This window comes from Phoxinus phoxinus (assembly GCF_949152265.1).
Source record: "Phoxinus phoxinus genome assembly, chromosome: 2".
In the NCBI taxonomy this organism is placed as follows: Eukaryota; Metazoa; Chordata; class Actinopteri; order Cypriniformes; family Leuciscidae; genus Phoxinus; species Phoxinus phoxinus.
The window spans coordinates 10,067,063-10,093,928 of NC_136877.1; the positions used below are offsets into that span (position 1 = coordinate 10,067,063).

A 26,866-nucleotide genomic window follows, 5' to 3' on the forward strand; every position below is an offset into this window, starting at 1 on the left:
ATGCTTCTGAAATAAATGCAGTCAAACTGTAGTAATTCTGGGTCACTGAGAACGAAAATGATGCTTAAAATTGTTGATTGGTTTTCGAGATATGCAATTGGTCAGTATACATGACCCTTGACTTGGGAATGGTGGAGGATAAGTGAGTAATAAAGGCAAGGGATCTCAATTTAAACCAGAAATGACTAAAATCTTTGACTGGATCTATGAGTAAATCAATGAATGGATTTGGAATAATGCAATATAAATCTAATTGTGTCATAGATTAAATGGATTGTATCATATTATTCCTTGAAGACATGGATGATGCAGACTAAACGAGGCTTACATTACTCTGCTGAACAAATTTCCCTATATGAGCTCTAGAAATCATACATCAGGGGTGCAAAACTCAATTCCTGGAGGGCCACAGAGCCCTACTCCAACTCACATACCTGAAGTTTTCTACATTAATGCGGATACATTTAAAAAAACGTTTTCATTTCAAAACGCTCTTCGTCCACACTAGCGTTTTCTACTGTTTTCCAAAGGATTTTCATCCACCCTGAAACGTCGGAAAATGCTAAATTAACCGTACAGCGCATGCATAACACTTTATAAAAGCTCACTGAGATGATACAGACAGAACCGACATCATAAAGTTATCACGCTATTCTTTTGGCAGGATCATTTTGTTTAGCAAAAATCTCACTATACATGCGTCCAGGTCGCAATCACTCACCATTATATGTTTGGTCTGAAACGCTGCTGCTCTCATGTTTTGCAGCTGGACAGCAATTGCGAGTAAATTTCATTGCAGGACTGTGATATGAAGTGTACAAAGTAACATATCTTTAGCAACAGCGTGAAAGTGAATAGCACATAACAGGAACAAAACGGGGATAAACATAGATATCTATTGGTTCAATATGCGTCACATGACTAAACATGCGTCATCGTTTTCAAATACCAAATTTGTTACAGTCCACACTACAATGCGAAAACGCCATTTTCAAATTCATCTACTTTGGAGAGCGTTTTCACAGTCTCAGTGTGGACGGAAGGCCAAAATGGAGAGAAAAAGATGCGTTTTCAAATGAAAATGTATTATTGTGGACAAGGCTTAAGACTTAAGGACTTGATGAGATGGATCAGGTGTGTTTAATTAGGGTTGAAGCTAAACTCTGAGAGCTGTGGCCAGAGATGCTTTATTATTTTTAATATTGGGAGATACAAGGGTCTGTGGCTCTACCATTGGAGAAAGCGTAATGGCTCATTTAGATCACGTGTGCCTTGAAAACCAATCACATTACAGTCAATCACTGTTTTTGGATACCACAGAAATGAATGAGAAGTGCCGTTAGCTGAATCATACCTGTCACGCAATTGTCCGTGACTTCTCTTATAAAATGTTTTTTTTTTTGCTAACCTTGCAGGCTTGCCTCCAAATGGCTTTGCTTTGGCCCTTAGGAACAGTTTTGCACCCCCATCATACATACAGTGTCATGCCCTCTCATTTGTCAGTGTTGGATTTAGCAAAGAAACACATTTCTGTTTAGCCAAAGTGAGCAGAGATGTTTCTTACTTGTGTGAAGAGTGCAGATAACTTCAAATGGAGCCCATCTATGCTTGCAGACTATTTCTGGACATTGACAAGAGATGACCAAGAAGTGCAGAGTAGACACTGAATAGGACTAAACTATGTACATAACAGTTTTTTGCCTTTTGTTTACACAAACAGGACAGGCGACAGGTACTATCTGCACAATAAACATAGATGTAAAATGTAAAAACTGAAATATATTGAAAACCGTAGCCAGTTTTTAAAAAATTGTCATATTTGAATTCAGCACATCAAAGTACTTCATAAATTGCAAATTGTATCTCTGAAGCAGACGACTTCTAAAATAATTGTTGTCCAGTCACACCTGTTAACTGTCAGTTATTCTTTATTTCTTCTCAGCCGTCACTCTTCTACCTCTCTCCAGGTGTTTCTGAAGGTACAGCAGCTGTAAAAGTTTCCATAGAGGGAGGTCAACCACTCCCATCACTGTCTGCCATGGCGTCTGGGGGAGAAGGGCCTCGAGTGACCAAAATCACATCTCGCACCCCTCAGGGGATCAATGGGAGCGGGACATCCATTACTGGCTATGCAGGAGCACCAGGTAAGTGTGTTCAGATGTGTGTGTGTTTATGTATTGCACATGTTTGAGTTCTATTACAAAGCTTTACAGAACACTGCTGTCTCACAGTATATGTTGTATTGTTCTTGACAGGTTATCCTCCGATTCCTGCTGCTGCGCTCAGTCCTGATTCTGTTTCTGGTATTCAACACTCTATTGTAGCTGAACACAGTGTTGGGGAATTACTATATAAACGAAACTAAATGAAATAGCTGCAATTGCCAATTATCAGTTTGAGCTTTTTGATACACGGTAACACTTTACATTAAGGTTTTCTACGTTAGTAAACTAACAGGGAACAATACTTCTGCACCATCGATTAACCCTAGTTAATGTTAATTTCTATCTTTACTAAAGTCCCATAAATGCTGTACAAATATTTACTAATGCATTAGGCCTAACTAACGCTAACAAACAAGACCTTGTTGTGTAGATTGTAAATATAATTCTTTTAGCAAATTTTTCTTTTCAAAAACATTCTTTACAGAAATGGATACATTTGATTCTAGGGAAATAGTTTCATGATATCAATGAGTGATAAAAAAAAGAGTTGAAACGACTTGTTCTGCCTATTTGATTATATTTAAGGCAGCAACTCAACTTAAGTTTTTCAGTTGAAGTAAGTGAACTTTCTTTTCTGTGATCCACTGGTCCTTAAGCTCATGAAATCACCAGATCCAGGGGGATTCCATGTGTGGTCAGTTTTTGGACTGTATATTAATTGGTTATTCAATAAGATCCCAAATTAGATTATTCTTTGTTATTTTGAAAACTGTCATTGATTTTGAGACAAATAGCTCTAAAATTAATTTAAAAAATGTATTGTCAAATAGTTTTATTTTGAAAAATATGTAGATTTTTTTTTGCTACATTTTGCAACTTGCAGTGTAGCACTACTACTAGTGAAGTTAACTGGTAGTTACTTTTTCAATACAGTAGCTTGGCTGTAGTTAAAGTTCTATGAAACGATAGCTTGCCATAATTTAAAGCAGCTTCCCCAACACTAGATGAACACTCAAAATATGTTGTTATAAAACTGAACAGGATATTTACAATATGCCATATTTCCATATCTACAGCACAGATCCCACTGAAGACCATTCAAATGGCCACAGGTAACTAAACCTCACATGTATTTTACAGCGCTGTATTGTCAATGAGTGAGGGGAAAGTGAGTGTGTGTGTGTTTATGCAGGAGAAGGGCGTGTAATGTCCTATGTGTCGTTTTCGGCTGGTCTGACACTTGTGCCTTTTCCTGGAGAAATCGGTATCATCCGATTCAACAATGTTCTGTTAAATGATGGAAGACACTACGATCCACAAACAGGTACACAGTTTTAAAATCATGCTTCTTTATCATCCATTTATGGTGTTTGCTAAAGTCGCTCTTGTGAATAAAAGCACTTAATTGTATTGAATGTGCACTTGTAGTAATAAAGTAAATAAAAAAAGTCTATAAAAGATATGACTATCTTTCTTAACACACTTAAGTACACTCTTAAGAGTGCACTTTGTAATAATGCCAAATGAAAAGTTTTATTTTAAAATACATTTTAAATAACTGTTGTAGTACACTTATTTTGATTTGTTGACTAACATAATAAAGCACAAGTACTTTATTATAATTATAATTTTAACTGTACATCTAAAGTTAATGTATTTAAAATGTACTAAATTGACACTTCCTCATTACCAATGTGTAATTACAAAAATATTTAAATACATGATATGTAGGTTTTAAAAGAAATGACGTGATAAAGTATATTTTAGCTTATCACAAATGCTTGTCAGTATATTCGGCAGTTCACAAACCATATTTCAAAGAAAATAGAAGTCATAATGAAATGATATATAAAGATGTACTTAAGTTTTACTTAAGTGGGTTAAAAAGACCTCTAGGGTTAACTAAGGGTTAACTAACATGCAATTAAGTGAATGAAAACATGACATATTATTTTAAAGCGTACTATTTCTCTAGTACTCTTTTTTGCTGTATGCTGTACTTGTCTTTAGAAAATGTACAAATGTAGATTGACTTCACACACAACAACAACAGCCATCTACATGCATACCGTATGCCTTTGCTGTAATCTGAATCTTTATGTTCACAGGTGTGTTCACGGCGCCCATGGACGGACGGTATCTTCTCAGCGCTGTCTTAACTGCTCCAGCGGGAGAAAGAGTCGAGGCCTTTCTCTCAGTAGCCAATCGCAACATCCAGAAGCTTTACACTGCTGGGACGGGGAGCAGAGGCTCTGAGGACTGTGTCTGTGGTGGGTCGGTCACTGCAAGCCTTGCTCTTCATTTGAAGCGGGGCCAGAGGACGGGACTTGTGCTCACATCGGGAAGGCTGGCCATTTCAGCATCCAGTGAAATTCTCTCTTCGTTCAGTGGAGTTCTGCTTTACCCAACGGTAGCCAAGCGATAGTCGACAGCCAACAGCAAACATTAAAGGGGTCATGAACTGCATTGTTTTATAATGTTTCATGTGGTGCATTTGTAATTTTAGTATGAATTTTACATCAAAAAATGTCATAATTTAGAAATAAAGGCATTTTAACTACCCTGATGTCAGCCTCTGGTTTGAACGTTCTGTTTGAAGGGGCGTGTCTGTGTGAGACTTCAGTGTAAACACCCACTGCTGTGATTGGCTAACAGCTTTGCATATGAAATAAGTATTACAAGTGGAACTCTCTCGAAAACTTTTAACACGCTTTTACTTTTACAGCTCTCAAGGTTAACTAATGGTATAAAATGTTTGTTTTTTTATAGTATTAGCCTATATTTAGATGGCATGAAAGGTTGCAGTGATGAGCTTTGTAGCCGATCACAGTGAGCGCATAAATGTGATCTTGTCATTGCAATTCGATTTCTGCACACCAACGAATGCTTTCATCATAACTAGTGCAAACACAATGTAAATACGAGATTCGTTGATTATTATGGGAGTTTTGGCGCGAGTCCAGAATTCAGTCACTGAAAAACAAGTGCTGTTTGATTGACAGCTGTAGCAATTGAAAAGATAGCGTTCTTTGATCGCATTCTATATCTAATTTAATCTCAGTTTAAAACAGATTATTTTCCTCATAAGAGAAACAATGTGAAGTAGACCGTTAAGTCACTCACTGATTTGATTTTCTGGCACATAGACAAAGATCATCTGACTTAACATGTATCATTACATATCAGAAATCACTTTCTGTAGTTATATGCATGTCAGACATACGAGAGAAACAGGCATAGAAGAAGAGGAAGGTTACAGGCGAGGTGGTCTTCATTCCAGATTTCTCTGTTCCCCGTTTCTCTTTCCTCTCACCCCCTCATGCCAGCTATAATGTTTCTCTGGGGTTTCTCTTCCCTCACCCCCTCATGCCTCGATGTTTCTCTGGGTGCTACACTACGGATATGAGCTTATATACACCACTGAGGGACTTACAATTTACATGTTGCTTATGTTTAAAATGGAACGTATACCTCATGCTTACACATGGCACAATCCTCTTTTCATATTAAGAAACTATCCCTCGGTGTATACATTTGTGGTACATTTGCATCAGTGGAACATTCCTTTCCTTGTAAAGAATATGTCAACTGTACACATGTGATGTATCATCATCAGTGGAACATGTTACATTGCACACATACTTCTATGCAAAATACTGTATAGCTCATCCCATGTCTCTCATCAGCACACATGTACAACATAGCCTACTCTTACTTAACAAAATACATTAAACTAATTATTATGAACATTGATAAAGAAAAAATAATACTGAAAAATAGCATTAAAACTATTAAAATTAAAATTAAACAGAATTAAAACAATTAAAATTGTAAGTCTTCACTCTCCTCGTCATCTCAACACGCCAGTGGGCGGGGCCAAAGTTGCGACGATATGAAGTAGGCGTTGATTTTTCACTACTCGATTACGTCATAAAGAGGCACATTCCAGGACGAGTCGTTCGCTGGGCTTGGTAACAAAAAAGTTGTATTTGAAGGAAGTTTTCAGTTCTGTAACTTACAGGATATTCGTTGCAGTGCATTACATCTTTTCATTAATAATTGTGAAGAAAAAAAAAATATATTAGAAATGAATATAAAAAAATGATATATACACGCTATGGTATATTGTAGCAACCTTCACCCCACAACAGATGTGTTTTTTTTACATACACATGACTTCACCAATAACACTATTCACCACTTTTCAATAACATCACCTAGCATAAAAAGAATCCGTCTCACCCAATGACTAAATGAAAACTTTCTCACTGTTGTTCAAATCCAGACATTACACACCCTTTCCACCCACAGTTTTTGACCCAAGACACTACATTCAGTTCTGAGAAGATAATTGATGTACATTAGAACCTTTTTTTTGTATAAATACACTTTTCTTTATGGAAGATAATGTTTTGTGTGAAGAACATGTTCAGAATCAGAATGAGCTTTATTTTCCAAATATGCTTACACACACAAGGCTTTTGTCTTGATGACAGGAGCTTCCAGTTGAACATTTTATCATTTTATCAATGGCATAATCATTTGTGGTGGAAATGTGTGCAAAATGCGTACGTATATTGTAGGCTATTAACATGAAAATAACTGCTCCATGTTATTTTTATTTAGAGTAGAGCAACTGTAATATTTTGTAAACTACCTGAATAGGTGTATTTTATCTAACAATTTATGGAATTGTTGTTATATTAAAGTTCACTGTCATTTCATGAACAGAATAATCATTGCTGGATCTTCATATCTGTTGGGCAGAATTTCTAGAAACAGATACAGTATAAAAATCAGCTCAAGCATTTTCAAGCGGCTACACCGGAGCAGAATGTCAGAAACGGTGCTTTTCATCTACAGAAGTATATGTGCAAATAAATACCTGTTTAAAAAAAATCAGTCTTGTTTTTTGTGTGTTGATTCTGAAGAGTTAACATCTGATGAGTGATTTGAGTTTCTTCTGTATCTTGACTTTTCACAATGGTCCATATCTCTATCAATTTGTTGTTTGTACATGTGCAAATTTTAATGTTCAGTTAAAGTATTGCAAAAGGATCTGATCTGATATCTGATTAATATAGAATGTGAGCAACCGTTGGAGAATGAGATTAATTTTCTTGGTTCTAGTAAGAACTTTTAAAGGAAATTCATGAATTAGCTTTTCGCTTTAGAAATCGAGATTATATGCATAATGTTTTGCTACAAACGCTGTTCTTAGGAGATAATGAAAATCTGGACCAGTAAGTGTATTAAAAACATGGTGAAACAATAACAATAACTGAGGTGTTGCAGTTTTGCTGATTGTCAGTAATCACTCGTGTTTGGATGTATATTTTATTTAATCACAAATATAAACATGCAGATTACATATTCAAAACATTTACATGTGAAATTAAATTCAGTTATATCTAATAAATAGTACACTGTATTATTCTAGTATTCAATTAAATGTTAAGGTATACTTGTATTGTCGCCTCACTTATATTGATTCTGCTTGGTTTATTTTGCAAGCTGCTGGCTAAATCATTTGCTACATGAATAAACCTCTACAGTGTGTAACATGTACTGCAAACTTAGTGCACTGCGTTAAAGTGTTTTAGCAACAGACCTAAAGGAAATAACGCTTTCACTAGGCGGATCCTACAATGAAATTACATTCATAACTTGGCGAGTTTTTTATTTTATTTTTTTAGAATAATGCAATTTTGTCCATAATAAGACCAGAAATATGCATTAAAAGTAAAAAGTGTCCATTTTTATTTCATGTTGACATCAAAGCACTTTGATGCCACTAACAAGACATGGTGATGGAAAGAATATGAGATGGGATAAGAAATGATTTTGCATTTTAAAAAATATTGCTTTCACTCATTCTATCACAAAATTATTGCATTCCTCCTAAAAACTTTTAGCCTAGAAATCTAGACGCACCCTAACGGCAGCAAAATGTATTTTTCAGCCAGGGTAGTCTAGCAACTCTCCGTTGACTTTCGGGCTGGAAAAACCTAAATTTGGTCAGGCCAATCACATCGTGTATAGAGTAGGTGGGGAGACTTAACATAATGACGACAGAGTTGCAGCGGTTCCCTGCTACTTGAAAACAAAGAATGGCGGCTGCTGCTGGTGAACAGCGGTCTTTTGAATCGGCTTTGGCCGCGACTCTGGAGGACTTGGAGTTAAGTTTTTCTTTGAGAAAAGAGCAAAGAACGCCATAAGTCATTCTTAAAAAAGGAAGAAGTGTTCGGAGTTTTGCCGGACCGGATCTTTGCCGCTCTGTCTGACTACGTCGCCATCTTCGTTGCTCTGGTTGGTTTTATCGCTATCCTATTGTGTGCAGAGGGAATTTGAAAGACAATTTTTTATCCCGCCCCTCGGATTGAGCCATCCCAATGGTGAGTTGCCAGATCTAACATCTTGATCAGTGGTGTAGTCTAGTTTTTTGTAGTGAGTATACTGTGACACCCCCCAACCCCCCCCCCCCCCCCCCCCCGAACCCGTCTCATCACCCCATAAGCACCACCACACTCACTAATGCATACAGTATGCAACGACATGTAATTGAGAGCATTATGAGACTAAGTGTTATCAACATGTCAATTTATTATAAGCAGCACAAGACTTTAACAGCCAATGACATTTACAGCTGAGGAGACTGGACTGATTTTCTACATTTAGCCTTAGATGTTATATGAATATGGTCCCTGATGCACAGGTTTTATCAGCTGACAATAAAAAAAATAAAAATAAAACATTATAGGCACAAATACAAATTTACTTTTAGAAATGGTGCTTTTGAAAGAAAATTGTGTTATTGTTTTGGCAAGTTTACTGTTTAAATTAAAACATGTATGAAAACTTGTGTGGTATTCCTTTTTAAAATAAGTTTTAATAGATTTCATCATTATTATTATTTTACAGTACATTTTACTGTGCAATTTCTTTCATAATTTCTTTGAGTTTATACCGAACTTTTATTTTGACAGGTTGTCGTAAAGACATTACAGTTTCTGTGTGTGTATGATACGAATGAATGGCGATAGTTTTATCAAATGAAATGGTGAAATTCTCATGAAGTGACTCTCATAGCAGCTCTGTGATGAAGTTCATGTGTCATGTGTAGCCTACATCATGTCCTCATAGCTACAGTGAAGCGCTGACACAAGCACGTGCTTGCTTCAGTGTGTGTGTGTAGTAGAGCAGTGAGCACACATTGAGCGCTCATTCCCAGAGACGCGTTGAACAACTGCAGTCTCTTTGAGTTTTTAATATTCACGCGATTTGATCTGTGTCCATTGCAAACACAGACGCGGTGAATTTATGAATGAAAGTGTGAAAGTTCTGTCACAAAACGAAGTTGTTACGTTTCCTCACGCTTTTTTTAGTGGGTATACGGAAATACTTGCCATTTCCTAGTGGGTATACGGCGTATACCTGCGTATCACGTAGACTACACCACTGATCTTGATGTAGGAAACTAAGAAACTTTGCCTTCTCTCACAAAAGTATTGTGTTCCCCCCAAAAACTTTGCCTTTCTAGCAAAAGTATTGCATTCCCCCAAGAAACTTTGCGTTTGCTTGCAAAAGTTTTGTGTTTGCCCGCGAAACTATGCGTTCTTTCATAACACTATTGCGTTCACCAGGGAAACCTTTAGGTTACGTATGTAACCGGTTCCGTAAGAAGGAGAACGAGATGCCACATCTGCTAAAGACGCTATGGGGAACGCCATCAATTTATTGGCTGTCCATGACAAGTGGGGCACCTGTAAGTATAAAAGGGTGCATTTAATACATGTCATCAACTCATTTGTCTGAAGGAGACTTGCAGGCAAGCCCTAAGCATGGCAACGATATGCAGTGTCTCGTTCCTCTTCTCAGGGAACCAGGGTTTCATGTGTAACCTAGACATTCCCTTTTGAAGTGGAACTTCAGTGCCGCATCTGCTGAAGGCGCTATGAGCATAGCATGATTGACTTTACGGATACTAAGCCGGAGTCAGAGCATGCCAACCCCGAGGCGATCCGGAGGACTTACATAGCCTGTATTGTGGCATTACACCCTAGCCCAATATCTTCTAGTAGTAGGACATGATACCCAAGATGCTATGCTCTATAGCCGGGTGTCCAATCCTGTTCCCTGGAGATCTACCGTTCTGCAAAGTTCCGCTCCAACCCTGATCAAACACACATGAACCCACTGATTAAGATCTTCAGGAGCACTTGATAATTACAGACAGATGTGTTGGAGCAAGGTTGGAACTGAACTCTGCAGGTAGGTAGATCTCCAGGAAGAGGATCGGGCACCCCTGCCCTGTTCTATAGCAAGGGGAGTCCCGGCCTTTACAACCTTCCTCCCTCACGGAACAGGAATAGCCTTATAAGCCCCCGAGAGCAGACCTCCAGGAATAATGGCTAAGCTATGTCAGCTTCTTCTATATAGATAAAGATCTTAGGAAGAACCAACCAAAAGGGATAATATCAACTTGACCTTTGGTAATACCACTACATCCAGGGGGAGATTGCAACCCTCATTTTAATTCACAAGGAGGAGTGCAAATACAAGAACGGCATAGTATAAATGCCAAAAATTATTGCCATCTAAACTTAACACACTAGGGAACCTGCAGGGGAGAGCACTCACTCCCTGCACACAAACATCTCCTGGATCGATAAAAGACTCCATTCACTCATTTATAGCCAACAAAGGGGAGATATGTCTCACAACATTCATAATAGCCACTGTTGCAAAAAGGGGGGAACCTAATACTATTTCACTTCCATATGAAAAAAAAGAAAGCAATGAGATAAGATTAAATGCTGTTTATCACTGCCCAAAGTTACTGCCGGATCAGAGGACGGCAAAGACAGTGCATCCTGATCCAACTGATCACTCAAGCCCATTACAGAGGAATGAGAAAGATCAATCCCTCTCTCATATTCCTCTGCCAGCTTGACCTGTGAACCCCAGGACTTTAGCCTTCGCTGAGCCATGAGGTGCCAGACGCTTGCTCCTGATTCCTCGAGAAGAGGGCCAAGTGTGAGTGGAGCTGAACATGCTCCACCGGAAACCTAGCACACAGAGGCACACACTTCCTGAAGCATTGCTTGGATCCATTGTTCATTCACCTTCACCACTCACTACACAAACAGCTCCTGAAGAAAAAACAAACTGATAATGTGTTTTACAGGCGGCCTTATATACTTGTGGGCGCTCCGCTTATGATGTCATGGACTGTCGTCAGCCAATAAATTGGCGTGTTTGTCATTTGTGCTTCAGACACTGGTCACGCTGATGGTGTTCCCCATAGTATCTTTAGCAGATGGAGCGTCAAAGTTTCGAAAGGGGACATTGCATTCTTTCACAAAACTATTGTGTTCCCCAAGAAACTTAGCGTTCACTCGCCAAAACGCTGAAATATAGTTTTTCCTTCCATATTTCCATCACAAAAGATTTTTGTGGCAGAGTTTGTTGGGTAACAAGTTTTGCGAGAATGCAAAATCATTGAAATATATATATATTTTACCATCACTATGTCCCTTTAGGGGCTCCGTAAAGCACTGATGAACAGATAGTTAACATGCTAAAGCAGGCATTTGAAAAAAAACACACATCAAATAAACCTCTAAAACAATAACTAACATTGATTACAATGCCTATACCAAGTGCTACAACAACAATACAGTTAAACCGTGTCCTCGAGCATTTTTAAGCATCTTTCATTTCACACACATTTCAATCCTCGTTTGCAGTTTCAAGAGCTGCCGTAGTTTCCTCTGGGTTGGGCTCCGGTGCCGAGGAAGATGTGGTTTCCAGTGCAGTTGTAGAAACAGGTACACCAACATGGTCAGTGTGATGTATGGGTTCAACCACCTCTGTAAAAGTGGTATTATCTGATTTAGACGCAGAGTCTGTATGAAACAAAACCTGTAAATTACACCTGCTCCAACAAACAGTCACTTTCACACACAAAGCCACATATATTGTTTGTCAGGATGAATGTAATAGGTTTATTTCTGCACCCTTTCTCACCTTTCAGCATTGCTGTTATCATCTTATCGTCCATTGAGATATTTGCAGATTCCTCACCTGGTGTGGGAGTGAAGGGTTGAGGAGTGGATGTATTTGAGATTGAGGAAGTCAGATTAGCTGGGTGTTGGAGAATAGGGGTATCTGAGGTTTGATTTTCAGGGGTGGTAGGGGTACCTGGGGATTGATATTCTGGGATTTGAGTTGGTGGGGTTGATGGAGTGGGCGTACTTGGGGTTTGATTTTCAGGGGTCAGGGTATCTGTAGTTTTATTTGGGGGGTTTGGATTAGCTGGGGTTGGTGTTTGAGTTGGAGTGACTGGGGTGGGTGTTGTGGGAACTGATCTGGTTGAAGGCTTTGTTGAATGACAAGTGGGTACAGGAGTCTCAGGTCCAATAATCACGTTTCCATCTGCATCAGCCAGATATGACACCACACCATAATCACCCATGTTTTCAATCGCATTCAACTGGCAAGAGCAAGAGGCACAAATTATACGGATGTACATATGCAATCAATCATGATTTCTTGATTAAATACTATAAATTATCAATCCACGTTACCATGAAAGTGTCAATTATTTTGGGGTAGTGAAGACCTAGTACAATATGTATGTGTGTGTGTGTGATCTAAGTAATATCACTTACCAAGTTTACATAAATATAAAAAGTTGCAAATCTAACCCTACTTCTGTGTTTTTATGAAAAAGTGTCAATCACTGTTATTGACAATTGTGTGAATATGTAAACGAACCAATAAACTATAGTGTTAGGTGAAATTATTTACATGTTCACACTTTACTAACTCTTGCCCGGCTTCACAGTTAAGACTTAAGCCTAGTCTCAGACTAAAACCACATGTTTGAGATGTTTAACCTGAAAGCAATTTGCACTGTCATATGTCAGTGCCATTGTTTTGTCTCAAGATGCACATCAGTAATGATTTATTTTCTAAGGCATATTTATTTTAAGTTACTTAAACATCCTAATTGAACTAAGGCCTAATCTTGGCTTAATCTAAACCCTGTCTGTGAAACCAGGCCTAAAAAACTCTTACTAAAGGTTAAAAAACTACTTAGACTTAAGCTCAGATTTTTGCAAAAGAATCAAACATGTTGGATTGTTACTTTGATCTGATCTCATCCGTCTCCTAACAACACAAGTTTGTTGTTGGGAAGTACTTGAAAGTAAGGTATGTGTGTGATCAGTTGTTTAGTGTGATGATTTTCTCTATAACCATTTATAAAGTTGTTAAGTGTGATGCCTAGTGTTTCAAAATCTGCTCAGATTTGAAAAGTCGTGTAGTGTATTCCAGACTTTTCCCCCCCAGATTTTCATGACTTGAATTTAGCATGTTACATGTAGTATTGTGATCCTATGCTTTACTACAAAGTAGTTGTTTACCCTCAAAATTATTCTGAACATTTCTATTAGGCTATGAAAACAAAAACAGTATTTGTGAACTCAGTTTTTGTGAGAGTGGGCAGGTTAGGTCTGCAGTTGAGGGTGAAGTTAGTGACCGTGTTCACGTTGGTCCAGGTGTTCAGACGGATTCAGGAAGGAGGGATGTGAAAGACGAGGACAGTGTGGAGAAGAAACAAGGGACACACTGAAACCACACAGAGAGGGAGTTGAGAGAACATGTGCTCCGTTTATTGGAAATAACACAGGAAGTCATATCATTATCTGTGAGGTAAAACAGGAGGTGAAGTCATAACTGCTATGCACAATGGGATCATACGTGCAGTGATTTATTAGCAGTGTGAAGCATCCATAGAAACCTTGCAGCAGGGCCATTGATTCATATAAACATTTAAAGTTGTCTTTACAGCATTCATTGTGATGTGAACTATTTAGTGTTTATTGTGAATCCAAGCCCCTGCTTTTCAGGACAGAATAATGATAAACTGTACAGAAACGGAGCATCCATTTGTCCCTCAATTCAAAACTGTTGATCTTTCATGCGCACCAGTGCATCGGTTTCTTCTTACAGCAAAACTACATACGGAAAGCCACTCACAATACAATCTGCAGTCAAAGCGGCATTCATTTTCAAATCTGGGCTTTAAACTATTTTACTAACACCACAATGGAGAAAATGGTCAAGTAAATAATGCAGGTTGAGAATTATTATAAAGCTTGATCTATACAGAAAAGGATTGGTTAAAACAGTTTGTTTCCAATTAGAGCACTATTTTGTAAATGTGGGTACTGGTGGATTAAACCTTGGACCAACACTTTTCAATCTGCAACCAAGATATTAGCACCATTTTGTACACTCCACTAAGGATATAAAACAGTCAAAAGTTTGGAATACTGATTTTTTACAAATATTTTTGAGCATTGTCTGATCAAAATACAGTAAAAATAATTTCATATAAGAATGATTTGTGAGGGATCATGTGACACTGAAGACTGGAATAACTATGCTGAAAATTCAGCTTTGCATCACAAGAATAATTGACTTTTTATAAAATATATTTATATAGGTTCTTTAAATTTTTTATAATATTTCAAAATATGACTGTTTTTACTGTATGCTTTGATCAAAAAATGCAGCCTTGGTGAGCAGAAGAGACTTCTATCAAAAACATAAAAAAATCTGAATTATTCCAAACGTTTGACTGATAGTGTACCTTGAGATTTCAATATAATAGGGCATTATTGTCAAAACTTGTTATGCATCTTTCAGAATCCTTTAATTAATCTTTTTGATTTTGTGATTTTCTTTATTTTTTCTTGCCGTGTTCCTCGTCTGGCATGAAGACACTTACGGTGAAATCGCCGCTCTCCGTACCGTACTTGTTCTTTACCAGGATGCTGTACTTTCCAGAGTCAGCCGTATTGACGCCGGTGATGGTGAAACTGGCGAACTTGCCTGACTCAAACTTCAGAATGTAGTGATCGTCCGAAACCATCTCACGTTCATTCTTCAGCCAAGTGACCTCTGGTACAGGGTCACCCGAGATATTGCAGGTCAAGTTCAAAGCCTACAAGAGAGAAGGGAAGAGACAGATGGAACGATACTGAAAACAGAACGGTTTTTTTGTTGTTGTTGCTGTTGTTTTTGTGGGGAAATGATCTGTGGAACTGTGCAGAAATGTTATTTTCAAACCGTGGAGAACCATGTACAGTACCTTGCCCTCTTGGATGGTCACAACATCAGGCAGACCACCTGCCACACGAGCACGATCTGAGGAAAACACAAAGATTACAAACATCCGCTGCACTCATACCCCCTTTCAAAAGATACAGCTCAACTGATGTGTTCAACACGCATGTGTTTCTGCATTCATCTACTCACTTCTTTCTGCGATAGCTGCAGACCTAAGAAAAAGAGTTGAAGATGGGAAAAGAAAATATTTGTAGTTATTCAGTCAGTCAAGCTGAATATTATCTATCACAAATCACAAACCATTTTCAGCTTAAAGGCACTTACTTGAGTCTTTGAAATTCAGCATATGCATCGTCAAATGCTGAAAAGAAAAAATGTAATGTATATGCATCATTATTTTTTATAAAATTTGTTTTATTCGTCATTGGAGCCACAACTAATTGGACACTTAATAAATGAATCATGGTTGATGGCAAATAGCAGAGAGCACTGAGAGCATTTTGAGGTCTTCGGGTGCATCCTGAAGAGAGCTGTGTCAAGCCGAAACACGTCGATCAACACTTTTAATGTTTTAACGACTAATGATTTGTTACGTTTGTTACGCGAGTGCTTTGGAACGGCACCATCTGATATTTATTTCTCATGTATCCAATGAGCACCGGTGGTTGTGTGTTTATACCCAGTTCCCTTGTTTTGGGACATCTTGAGTAGTTTGCTTTAAATTTGCTGTTTGCAACATTTATTGTGAACAGTGTTACAGAAAAATAGACTGACTCTCGTGAAAAAGAAGTACACTTTAGCATACTTTGATAAAAAAAAGTAATTATAACGGAAATATGCTGAATGTAGTTTAAATTTATATTAAATGCAATTAGTTGAACTTAAACTTAAGTAGGACTTAAGTACATCTTTATATGCAATTTTATTATAACTTTTATTGTCTCTGAAAAATGGTTAATGTGTACTGCCAAATGTACTGACAAGCATTTATGGTAAACTAAAACCATAAATGCTTGAAAACCATAAATGACACTTGGATGTCATGTATTTGTTTTGAACATATTTGTTATTACACATTTGTAATGATAAAGTTGCAATTTAGTACATTTAAAATATATGAACTGTAATGTAATATCAAATAACACACTATAGTTAAAATTATAATCAAGTACTTACATGTGCTTTAGTATGTTAATCAACACATCAAAATAAGCACAACAAAAGATTATTAATATGCAGTGTTGGGTAGTAACTGATTAAATGTAATCTGGATAACGTAATCAGATTACCAGAATTAATACTTGTATAATTATATTATATTACATTTTCAAATCAGACTACAGTTCCTTTCTATTGATTGCCATTTTGAGAATAACATGTAATAATGCAGTGAATTATTCATAATTTATTGATTGTCCCTACTACTACTTTTTAACCTTCGAGAAATGTTTCTTTCTAAAAAGCCTACTGCTTATATATGTTAATAAAATTGTGATATATCACCCATACCTATTAGACAGCAAAGCATGTGACTAGTGTGAGCTATTGTATGGTGTGTGTGTGTGTGTGTGTGTGTGTGTGTGTGTGTGTGTGTGTGTGTGTGTGTGTGTGTGTGTGTGTGTGTGTGTGTGTGTGTTTCCTCACCTTGTCCAGCCAGTTCCACAGTTCTGCGCAAACCTCCTTTCCCATCGAAGAACTCAATGGCATATTTGCCTTTATCTTTCTCGGTGGGCTCAGAGATCTGCAGCCACAGCTGCTCACCCACCACACCACTCTTAATGCGCTCGGTGAATGCGATCGCTGCATCCCTTTAATAGAGCACACACACAGTGAAAACTATACTCTGTGTCCAACTACAGTGACCACAAGCTGAGAAAGTAAAGCCAACATACTAATGTTGAATTTAAACTACTTTTACTTCAGGGAAAAACATAAATCCATAAAAGCCTTCACAAAAATTTCACATTGGTAAAGCATATATAACATACAGTAATATTGGTTGATGAGACGTTCTTACTTGTGGTGCCAGGTGACGTGCAGCTCGTCGTTGTAGTAGTTGACGAAGGAGTAGAGCCTGATTCCCTCCTCTGTGCTCTGGATCTTCAGCTGAGTGGAAGAGTTCGCTGGACAAAATGAAAGTCAACATTTGTCCTGCATTGCTAAAACTACATGTTTAAATGTTAAGATGTACTGTGGAGATTTAGAAGACATTTTCAATTATGTTTGCTATGTCCTCATTAAAATAATTTACGCTTGAAAATGAGGTTGTACAATCTTACCGATAACACTGAAAACCTCATTCATCAGGTCTTTGAATCCTGGAAAACAGAAGTTAGACATTTATTTACAAAAGATCAAGTATTATTAGCATCATTAACATACAGATAAAATCAAGAAGAAATAAAACAAAATTCTTCACATTTTCCGCACCAATTGACCGTTCGCAAAGACCCGCCCCCCTTAGTTACTGTCGCTATGTCCGACAAGCTACTCCGCTCTCACGCCACACCATGTTCTCACGCAGTGAAACTTTTGTAACTAAACATATTAAACAAAGTCTCACCTTTCAAATTTGGTCATTTTTTAAAAGAAATTTAAACAATAAATACCATTTTGTGGCTCTTTAATGTGTCGTGACAGATCACTGTCGAGCCTCAGTTAAAGCTGCTCATGAACCGATCATCTCTTCTTTCTAGTTAATTTATAGCATCAAATAAACATTAATGAACATAAGAAGGAATGGTGTTTGAACCGCGGAAAGGCGTCAGTACACTCCGCTTTTCAAGTTCAAATCCTCCCATGTTAATCTACTAACTCTCCTGACTGCTTTGTCGGACAAAATGGCGGATGGCGAAGTATGATTGGTCAGATCGCCTGTCAATCAAGCTCCCTGCAAAGGGTCAATTGTGGGTAAAATCTGTGAAATTCTGGGATATGGATTTAAATAGGATAAAATGTTTGGTAACACTTTATTTTACAGTGTCTATGTTTCACATCTTACACATACTTATTACTATAGTAATATCATCAGTAAATTATGCACATTTGCAAGAGCACCTTAAAATAAAGTGCATTTTCTGGAGAGTTTTTTTTGCAAATTCTGGAGAGTTTAATAATAGTAGCTTTTAGTACTTTTAAAGCATATTTGTGCTGTTACCTTGGTCAGTAAGGTTGAGGGTGGAGGTGTCTTTGCCTCTGTCATCCTTTAGAATTACTTCATATATACCAGCATCCTTTTTCGAAATCTGCCGTTGACATACACAAACAAAATTCATTACAGTTTTTCTCGATTGCTTAAACACATTTCTTGAAACTATGCCTCATATTCTCAAAACAGTAAACACAAATCCATAACGTCTCACCCAATTCCCCAAACATCCTATTTTCAGGTCAAAATGAAGCTCTACACTCAAAACCATTCACTCTTGCTGAAAAACCAAACTTTGTCCTCAGACTGGACACACAAGCCATCAAAATCACACACACTACAACATAGTCTTACACACTGGTGTAATAAATTCAAAACAACATTTCCAAAACTGGTAAGTTATGTTGCTTGTGGTTCCCCCCCTCACAAACCTTTTCACATGATGAACACAAAAGACACAACCAATGGATACATTGGCATATTTGTATTCATTCATGTACTCTTGTAAAAGGACTTTTTTTTTTTTTTCTTACTCTCTCCTCTATTTTTTTATTTTTTATATTTACTTACGTAAGATATGTGTGTGACCATCATATGACACACACAAACCATTGAGCACACACAAACCTTATTCAAATATGGAATTGTATTGGAATGGTAAAGAGTGTTGGTCGTGTCAGAAGGGCCTTCACTAAAGGATAAAATATGATGAACAAGTCTAAGAATGTTCCACGTATGGTTGAAAAACCATCATTGGCCTAGAAAGATAACATTCTGGGAGTCAAGTCTATAAAGGAGGAAGGATGCTCTCCCTTCACTGTCACACTCTGTAGCCACTCTGTGTGACTGTACGACTGCTGGCGTTTTCTTGCTAGAAAATAAACATCATCAAAGACAATTGGAAATGTTTGCCTCTTATTCAGTGATAGAATTTTGTTTGCCACCACACCTCCCTGAAGGTTCTGATGATGGAGGCGACGGTGAAGTGTCTCAAATTCGGCCTTACTCGTAGCCCAGCCTCCCCATAGTCATACCATGGACAAGGACATGGTCAACTAAAGTGGCTTGAATTTCATCCGAGACTACTTGTCTTCTTGCCCTTACCTTTCCTCCTCCTCCTATCACTCCTTGACTTTTTTCTTCATGTCTTTCTGGATCTATTGTTCCAAAAACTCAAACTGATTTGGGCCCTTTTATCAATCTATTGAAGGATCTGGTTGATGTGTGTTAAATTTTGACTCTTAGTGTTTTCACCTGGGCAATTGTGTGCTAACTGAGCTGAAGCTGTGCTGACTTGAGTGAACAATACTGAATACTAGTGCTTTCTAAATGACCACATGGTATAGGCAATGAGAAATGAAGGTATTTGTGTTTATAGTTTAGTGAAATGGGTGTGCTTTTTGATAAATGGCATTATGGTTTTGAAATTTTTGTTCAAAAGCATGGTTATAGTGTTTAAGCAATCGAGAAAAACTGTAAAACAATTACATGACTAACAATTTAAAAAAATAGGTGCGATCTCTAATCTAACACTAAAGGAACACCGGATGCTGTAGGCCACAACAATCTGACAAAAGCAGAGAGAAAATAATGTAACAAGCAAGAAGTAAATTTGAGTAAGAAGTATGAAGACAGATACACACACAAAAAACATTTGTGCATTGCAAACGGATATTGCTTAAGTTAAAATGATCACAGGAGAGAAGGACTGAAAAGCCAAACTGATAATATGGGATAGAAAAGGTCAGAAAAAGAATTCACCAAATCACAAACAGAAATGACAATGAGCAAAACGGAGATATTGTATAATGGGTCAAGAAAGTAAGAGGAAATGTAAAAAAAAAAAGTGTTACACTATCGTTCAAAGGTTTGGGGTCATGAAGACTTTTTAATCTTTTTGAAAGAAGCCTCTTATTCTCACCAAAGCTACATTTATTAGATCAAAAATACTGTAAAAACAGTCATATTATAAAATACTATTACAATTTAAAATATATTCACATATTACACAGTTATTTATTCAAATGATGAATAAGCTGAATTTTTCCAGCATTATAACTCCAGTCTTCATTTTCTAATATGATTTGCTGCTCAAGAAATTGATTAATTTACTGTATTAATATCCCATATTTTATATTATTAAACATGAAACAGGTGTGCATATTGAAGCATTAAAAGTGGTAGACTAGTTTCCTAATCAAATTCTATGTTTTATGTCAATATTGTTACCACATTTACACATTTACTTTGTCACAATTTTACATTTACTAATTAAAATAATGTAAGTCATGTACATTGTTGTTTGTTATCGGTTTTACTTTTATTTCCATAAAAAAGCCTTTAATTTACAAATCATTGAGCATGTTATATATATTTTTTGTCCTGATTTGAACTAAAACAAGAGAATGAGTAATAAGAAACAACAAAGGAGTTAATTAATAAAATTATGCTTGTAACTTGTGGAAACGATATGGTATATACACAGTATAGTCAAATTTATATTCAAATTGAATCATTAAATAAATACTTCTAGATACATATTAACTAAATGTTTGTGTAAGTTGCTGACCATATTTTGTGAATTTATGAAGAGTAATATCTAGGTAACCCACTATAAAACTTTTTTTTTTTTCAAAGTTGCAAGTAAAACTAAGATAACTGCCACTGGAGTGCGTTTTACAAGAAAATACTACAGCACATCAACATTTTACATTTAATTCAATGAGTTATTTGCCGTTTCTTGTCAAATTGGCAAACAATTTCTGAGTGGAAATTGTTTCTGCACCAAATCATTTTCTCTGCATGAGTAAAATGCTTCTCACCTGGGTGATCTCCAAAGTTAATACTCCTTCAGAGAAATCCAGTTTCTCATTGACCTTGACCTCTCGTCCATCCTTATACCACAGGGCCACGGAGTCTTTCTTCATATTACCAACCTAGATCACAGGTTAATGTCACTAATAAAGAAACAAGCAGCGCTACAGTTGTGTTTTATCAGAGAGAAGACTCACCTTGCACTTCAGTCTTACACAGCACTCAGGTGTGACTTCATAACTAAGATACTCCACGAAGTGTGGACCTTACAGTGCAGAAACAGCAGTGAATAATGGACAAACACAGTGGGTGCACAACACATTTCAGTGTTTATACAGTACTGTAAATATACTCGTACCTTGCTTTCTATGCCATTCTTTTCTCTGGAACTCGGATTCCTTTTGTAACTGCTTGAACACTGAAGGAAATGAGATGCTGTCATTGGTACACACTCTACGAATGAGATACATATATGTACGTGTCGTGTATATGGACTTTTAGATTAGTACCATCTCCAATTAGCACTAGACTGGACTGGTTAGTGGCTTTGCCATCTTGAAGCTGGAAAGTGAATGTTCCCTCGTCCTCTTTTCCCAGAGACTCCATGAACATCTCAATGACGCCAGTGTTTTTATCAAAGTTCATCTTGTATTTCTACAACACACAACAACTATTAATGCAGAAGCAAACCAAATACGGTAAGTGTTTCAAAGGATTTCACGAGTAATATTTCATGAGTAATGTTTCTGTATTCCTCTCACCTCTCCCTGGGAGATTATGTTGTCATTGAACACGTATTCAACTTTTCCATTGGCAGAGATTTTTTCAGCCTGCAAAAAGAAGCGAACCCTACCCTTCTCCAGCAGCTCCACGGCCAGCTCTGTTTTCAGAGGGATGACTGGAGAAGAGGGATGAAAGTGGATAATGGAAAGTGTAATAACAGAACAATAGAACAAAAGAAGAATTCGGTCCAGCATAATGGTTCATTGTATTGGAGGCCTATGATGGAATGGAAACCTGGATGCTTATGCTCTGTTTTGTATTGAAACAGCGTCTTAACCAGGCATGATGCAATAAAAGTGACAAGCGATGCATCTTTCAAATGTAACCTAACCATCACTTTGTCCTAACCAAAGAATAAGCGTCAAATGACGAGACAGTTCTCATTTAAAAAATACTACATCACAGAGAAATCATTATATTTTAAAAGTCATACTGTATGTTCTGATGAGCACGTTATGCAGTATTTTGCTTTCGTTTATAGGACAGAACAAAAACAGTTTAGGACACTGTGTAAAGGTGGCACTGTGCAATCAAAATCAAATCATAACCGTGTTATTATTTTCAATACATTTTGTATACAACTAAACCTATATACAACTATATCCTTGTGAAAAAGAAGTGTGCTTAGTTGTGTAAATCTTAAAAATATTTATTTTTAAAACAGAGAGTGCAGTCTTTAAGCACTTTCATGATTATGTTCCTGAACACACTTAAGTACACTTTTAATAATGTCAATCTAAAAGTTTTACTTTAAAGTAAATGTTTTAATACACTTTTGTCATGCTTTAATGTACACTTATTTTGATGCGTTGACTAACACATAAAGCACATGTGAAGTACTTGATTACAATTTTGACTATACTCTTATATTTTAATTGTACTAAATTGCAAATGTATTATTATAAATATTTTTAAATATATGACTTACAAGTTGCAATAGAAATAACAGGAGTATATTTTAGTTTACCATAAATGCTTGTCAGTACATTCAGCAGTACATTTTAACCACATTACAAAGACAATAGAAGTAATTAAATTATATTTAAAGATGTACTTAAGTCCTACTTAAGTGGGCCAAAAGGGCACTCTAATTCAGCAAATTGCAATTAATATAAATTTAAACTATAATACATTTTCATTTAGTTGCAATTAATATGCAATTAAGTGTCCGAAAACATTACATTTCCATTCACACTCCTCTATTCTTTTACAGTATATTATTTCCATAATAATAAAAAAAAAAAACACTGATAGTGTGAAACCTTGTATAATGTGTACTCACTGGGGAATTTGTGATCGTGGCTGACCTTCAGCAGTTCTTTTAGAGCTGTTAGGAACAGGACAGTGAAAATGTCACAATCAACAACAATGTTACCTTGGCACATTTTAACAAAAATGAAAAAGGGAGGTAAACTTACCTTCTTCAGAGAGTGTGTAGCTGGAAGACTCTCCATCAGTGTGTGTCACGAAGCAAGAGTAGATGCCCAGGTCATCTTCTGAAGGCGTATTAAAGATAGCTTTGGACCTACAGATAAATACTGAAGTTACTACAAAATCATCCCATTCTAATTTGTTGTTATAGCCCTAGAAAGGTGATGGAATTGCTTGTTACATTTAATAAATAATAAGTTTCTGTCAAAGATATATAAATATGTTTGATCAGAACAATGGCGTCCACGGGGGGAAACTGCCCTTTTCAGTCGTCTCAAGGTACAGTACACAAGCTAGTTTGAAGGGATATAGTTCACCCAAATATAACAATTCTGTCATCATTTACTCACCCTCATCATGTTCCAAACCCATACAACTTTCATTCATTTTCAGAACAAAAAATATATTTACAATATTCATTTGATGATCAATATTGTTCCGTAGTCTTAGATTAAACCACTCGATTCATATGGATTACTTTTAGGATGTCCTTATGTACTTTTTGAAGCTTGAACAGTTTGATTATATTTTCAATGAATGCATACAATTGTTTATTAAAAATATCTTCATTTATGTTCAGAAGACGAACAATAGTTATGGGTTTAGAACGAGATGAGGGTAAATGATGACAGAGTTTAAGGTGCAGTAAGCGATTTATGGGAAATGCTGTTGAAAGTGGATCGGACTGAGCAACACACTTGTAGCCAATCAGCAGTAAGGGGCGTGTCCACTCATGATAGAGGAGGAGAGAGAGCGAGCAAGAGGAAGATTTGAAAAAAGACTCTAGAAAGAGAGGTGGCTGAGAAACATTACAAAAGTGAAATGGTCAGAGAAATATCACTGGAAAAAGCCGCCACGAACATGTAACCAATCGCATCAATGTGCGGGGATGGGGCTTTTCCTATCAGTTTTCAGTTATCCTATCAGATTTTTAGAAGGCCGCTGTCTGACTCTGAGATAGCGAACGGGAACATGGTTCGTGTAACATAAGCAACACATTATTAGCTGTTTGATAATGTAGTGAAGCCAAAGGTTAATCATATCAATAACCGCTGTGTCGACTTTTATTCAAATTCTAAATTGGTTTTATATAGCCTAGAAACCGCATAAACATCGCTTCTTTTTAACAATCACTAAAAATCTGTCACTCATCTCAGTTGTCTACACTTCAAAATGAATCTATTATTTACTGTGTCTACACTCTGTTAATCAACAAACATGTCTGTGATTGGCTACATTGCTCACCGCTGCAAAAACACGTTGTAAATAGACACATTAGACCAGATCTCCAAACACAGATACGCACTGGAGCCTTTACCAAATCTGTTTCGTCAATATACAGTTCTTAGTAGTCTTAGCTGGTATGATTGAGTGGAGGCGGTGACTAATTTGCATTTTAAGTAGGGCTGTGTATCACCAAGAATCTGGCGGTACGATACGTATCACGATACAGGGGTTACGATACGATATATTGCAATTCGTTAAGTTCGTCTTGTTAGCTGGGTTTGCTAATGCTAACACTAGAGATGCACCCTTGCGCTTCTCCCCGTCACAGTTTACGTTCCGAGATAACACTGCCATCTAGCAGTTGGTTTTAAACCAAACACAAAGCCACTGACACGAATCTTGAATGCAAACAAATAAATATCGATAGTGTTTGAAAGAATCAATACAGTATCGCCAAGATAATATCATGATATTCACATCTATCAATATTTTCTTACACCCATTAGAATCCATGGATCCGCCTATACTAAAGGAAGCATGATGGCATTCAAGCTATTTTAAGGCATGAAGAAATTATTTTCACAGGATTTTTTTTTTTAAATATGCCATTGTGATTACCATATCATAGATGAGTTTTAAAGGGGTCATGACATGTTTTTTTTTTTATTATTATTATGTTCCCTTAGGTGCAATTATAGTATTACTATAGTTTTTTTTACAAAAAACTTTTAAAATGTAGTGATTTATGACCTTTTCCCACCCTGTTTCTCATCCTCTGATTCAAACAGTCTGTTTTTTTTTTTCCTTTTCCTTTAAGAGTTCAGTGTTAACGCCCACTGTTATGATTGGCTAACGTCAGTGCCTATGCATCAATTATTAACGCCCCCAGCCAGAACGTTTGCGGATTCGGTATATTTAAAAAGTAGTTTAAAGTTTTATTTACATTACTTACAGTTTGCGTCGTCGTTGTTGAGCCCAGAATAGTCGGCAAGGACTTATCTTTGAGCAACAGTTATCTGGCAAAGCCAGCATCATTTTGGGATTTGTTCTCAAAACAGTCATCCTTCAAATGTATAAAACAAACGCTTAAACTAATACTGCCGTGACTGAGACGTCCGCAAAAAAATAAAGTGCATCCATTTTTCCCTGACGTCTGGATCTTTCGCAGCGTATTCAAAGATGTTGTTTGTCCACAGCCAGGAACAGCACATCTGCGTGGCATCGTAATTTCCCTGTACACAGACCCACTCGCTGTCCGTCGACTGAACACTTGTGAGGCGCGCAGCGCGCGGGCACGACGATGATACGAAATGAGCGTAGTTGTCTTGCGCTTAAAGCGTAGTTGTCTTGTGCTGGAGGCGGTCTATATGCAAACGCTGGTACGTCACTTCTTACCGTGATGTCACTTATTACCATGGATCCAGAACGAGCTGTATTTAGAGCTTGATTAAATAAATGATTCGTTTATAATGGGGAGGAAGTCTTAAGCGATGAAACTTGCAGGACGTTTTAATGGTACAAAGACCTCTTATATACCAAAAGATCAAGGCAAGTTTGGTTTCTCATGTCATGACCCCTTTAAGGGATAAAATGATTAACTGCAGGAAGACTTTAATTTCAATAATTCATTATTTAACTCATTAGCACGTAAATACTTACTTGTTACCCTTGGTCTCCATGGTCATGCGTTCAGGTTCTGTCATTTGCACGTAGTTCTTGGACCAGACAAATTTGGAGTCAGCATTGAGGTTAGAGCACTCAAAATTCAGTGAAATGACGCCATCGTCGTCAACATTCACAGCTATCTCGGCAGTACCTGAGAGAAAGAAATAGTCTGTTGGCTTTTGTTGAGGCTAGTTAAGTTTTGTTTATTTTGGTTTGCTTAAGCTTAGCCTGGATTTAAAAATCACTTTAGCAAACAGATTACTAGATAGCACAATGTTTATTATGTACAGATTATTACGTGTTTGTGTTTGTTCCATTCCTGTTGTTCACTCTGATATACACATATATGGTTTTGTTCAACACCTAATCTGAATCAAGTTCAGCATGAACTGCTCCACCTTAAAGCCAACATTATTTACAATCCATTTCACTATTGTAATAACCAATTTCTCAGAGTTAAATAGGATATTCAACAGACAAAATGGCAGGAATC

At 37.0% G+C, this 26,866-nt stretch overlaps 3 protein-coding genes across 6 annotated transcripts in view; 1 reads left to right on the plus strand and 2 right to left on the minus strand.

Moving 5' to 3' along the window:
* emilin2b (elastin microfibril interfacer 2b) overlaps positions 1-4,729 on the plus strand; it is a 21,068-nt gene extending 16,339 nt beyond the window's left edge. The window contains exons 5-9 of the mRNA XM_079599380.1: positions 1,968-2,144; positions 2,256-2,303; positions 3,242-3,277; positions 3,358-3,489; positions 4,274-4,729. Of these exons, the coding sequence (XP_079455506.1) occupies positions 1,968-2,144; positions 2,256-2,303; positions 3,242-3,277; positions 3,358-3,489; positions 4,274-4,590 (710 nt within the window). The 3' untranslated portion in view covers positions 4,591-4,729. The remainder of the gene's footprint in view (positions 1-1,967; positions 2,145-2,255; positions 2,304-3,241; positions 3,278-3,357; positions 3,490-4,273) is intronic.
* Positions 4,730-11,758: 7,029 nt separating this feature from the next.
* Positions 11,759-12,761, minus strand: LOC307011639 (uncharacterized protein). 2 transcript variants are annotated; one of them, XM_079637542.1, is made up of 2 exons: positions 12,195-12,761; positions 11,759-12,037 (listed from the first exon to the last, which is right to left on the minus strand). In XM_079637542.1, the coding sequence occupies exons 1-2, from the start codon at positions 12,697-12,699 to the stop codon at positions 11,898-11,900; spliced, it is 645 nt and encodes a 214-aa protein (XP_079493668.1). In that variant the 5' UTR covers positions 12,700-12,761; the 3' UTR covers positions 11,759-11,897. The 2 variants fall into 2 exon arrangements, with proteins under 2 accessions (XP_079493668.1, XP_079493667.1); XM_079637541.1 differs by having other exon boundaries at positions 11,759-12,073.
* A 1,055-nt stretch (positions 12,762-13,816) lies between these two features.
* myom1b (myomesin 1b) overlaps positions 13,817-26,866 on the minus strand; it is a 52,794-nt gene continuing 39,744 nt past the window's right edge. For all 3 annotated transcript variants that reach the window (XM_079637512.1, XM_079637511.1, XM_079637513.1), the window contains 16 exons: positions 26,368-26,524; positions 23,469-23,575; positions 23,333-23,377; positions 22,029-22,165; positions 21,777-21,921; positions 21,626-21,685; positions 21,465-21,532; positions 21,276-21,389; positions 18,463-18,550; positions 17,585-17,623; positions 17,323-17,428; positions 16,950-17,113; positions 15,630-15,666; positions 15,495-15,517; positions 15,328-15,383; positions 13,817-15,180 (listed from right to left, as the gene is read on the minus strand). In XM_079637512.1, coding sequence (XP_079493638.1) covers positions 14,920-15,180; positions 15,328-15,383; positions 15,495-15,517; positions 15,630-15,666; positions 16,950-17,113; positions 17,323-17,428; positions 17,585-17,623; positions 18,463-18,550; positions 21,276-21,389; positions 21,465-21,532; positions 21,626-21,685; positions 21,777-21,921; positions 22,029-22,165; positions 23,333-23,377; positions 23,469-23,575; positions 26,368-26,524 — 1,607 coding nt within the window. In that variant the 3' untranslated portion in view covers positions 13,817-14,919. The remainder of the gene's footprint in view (positions 15,181-15,327; positions 15,384-15,494; positions 15,518-15,629; positions 15,667-16,949; positions 17,114-17,322; positions 17,429-17,584; positions 17,624-18,462; positions 18,551-21,275; positions 21,390-21,464; positions 21,533-21,625; positions 21,686-21,776; positions 21,922-22,028; positions 22,166-23,332; positions 23,378-23,468; positions 23,576-26,367; positions 26,525-26,866) is intronic.

Coding starts and splice junctions, on each gene's coding strand:
- LOC307011639 (XM_079637541.1), bottom strand. CDS start 12,699: ATGTACATCCGTATAATTTGTGCCTCTTGCTCTTGCCAGTTGAATGCG. Junction 12,074..12,194: donor GATAACAGCAATGCTGAAAG/GTGAGAAAGGGT, acceptor TGTTTCATACAG/ACTCTGCGTCTAAATCAGAT.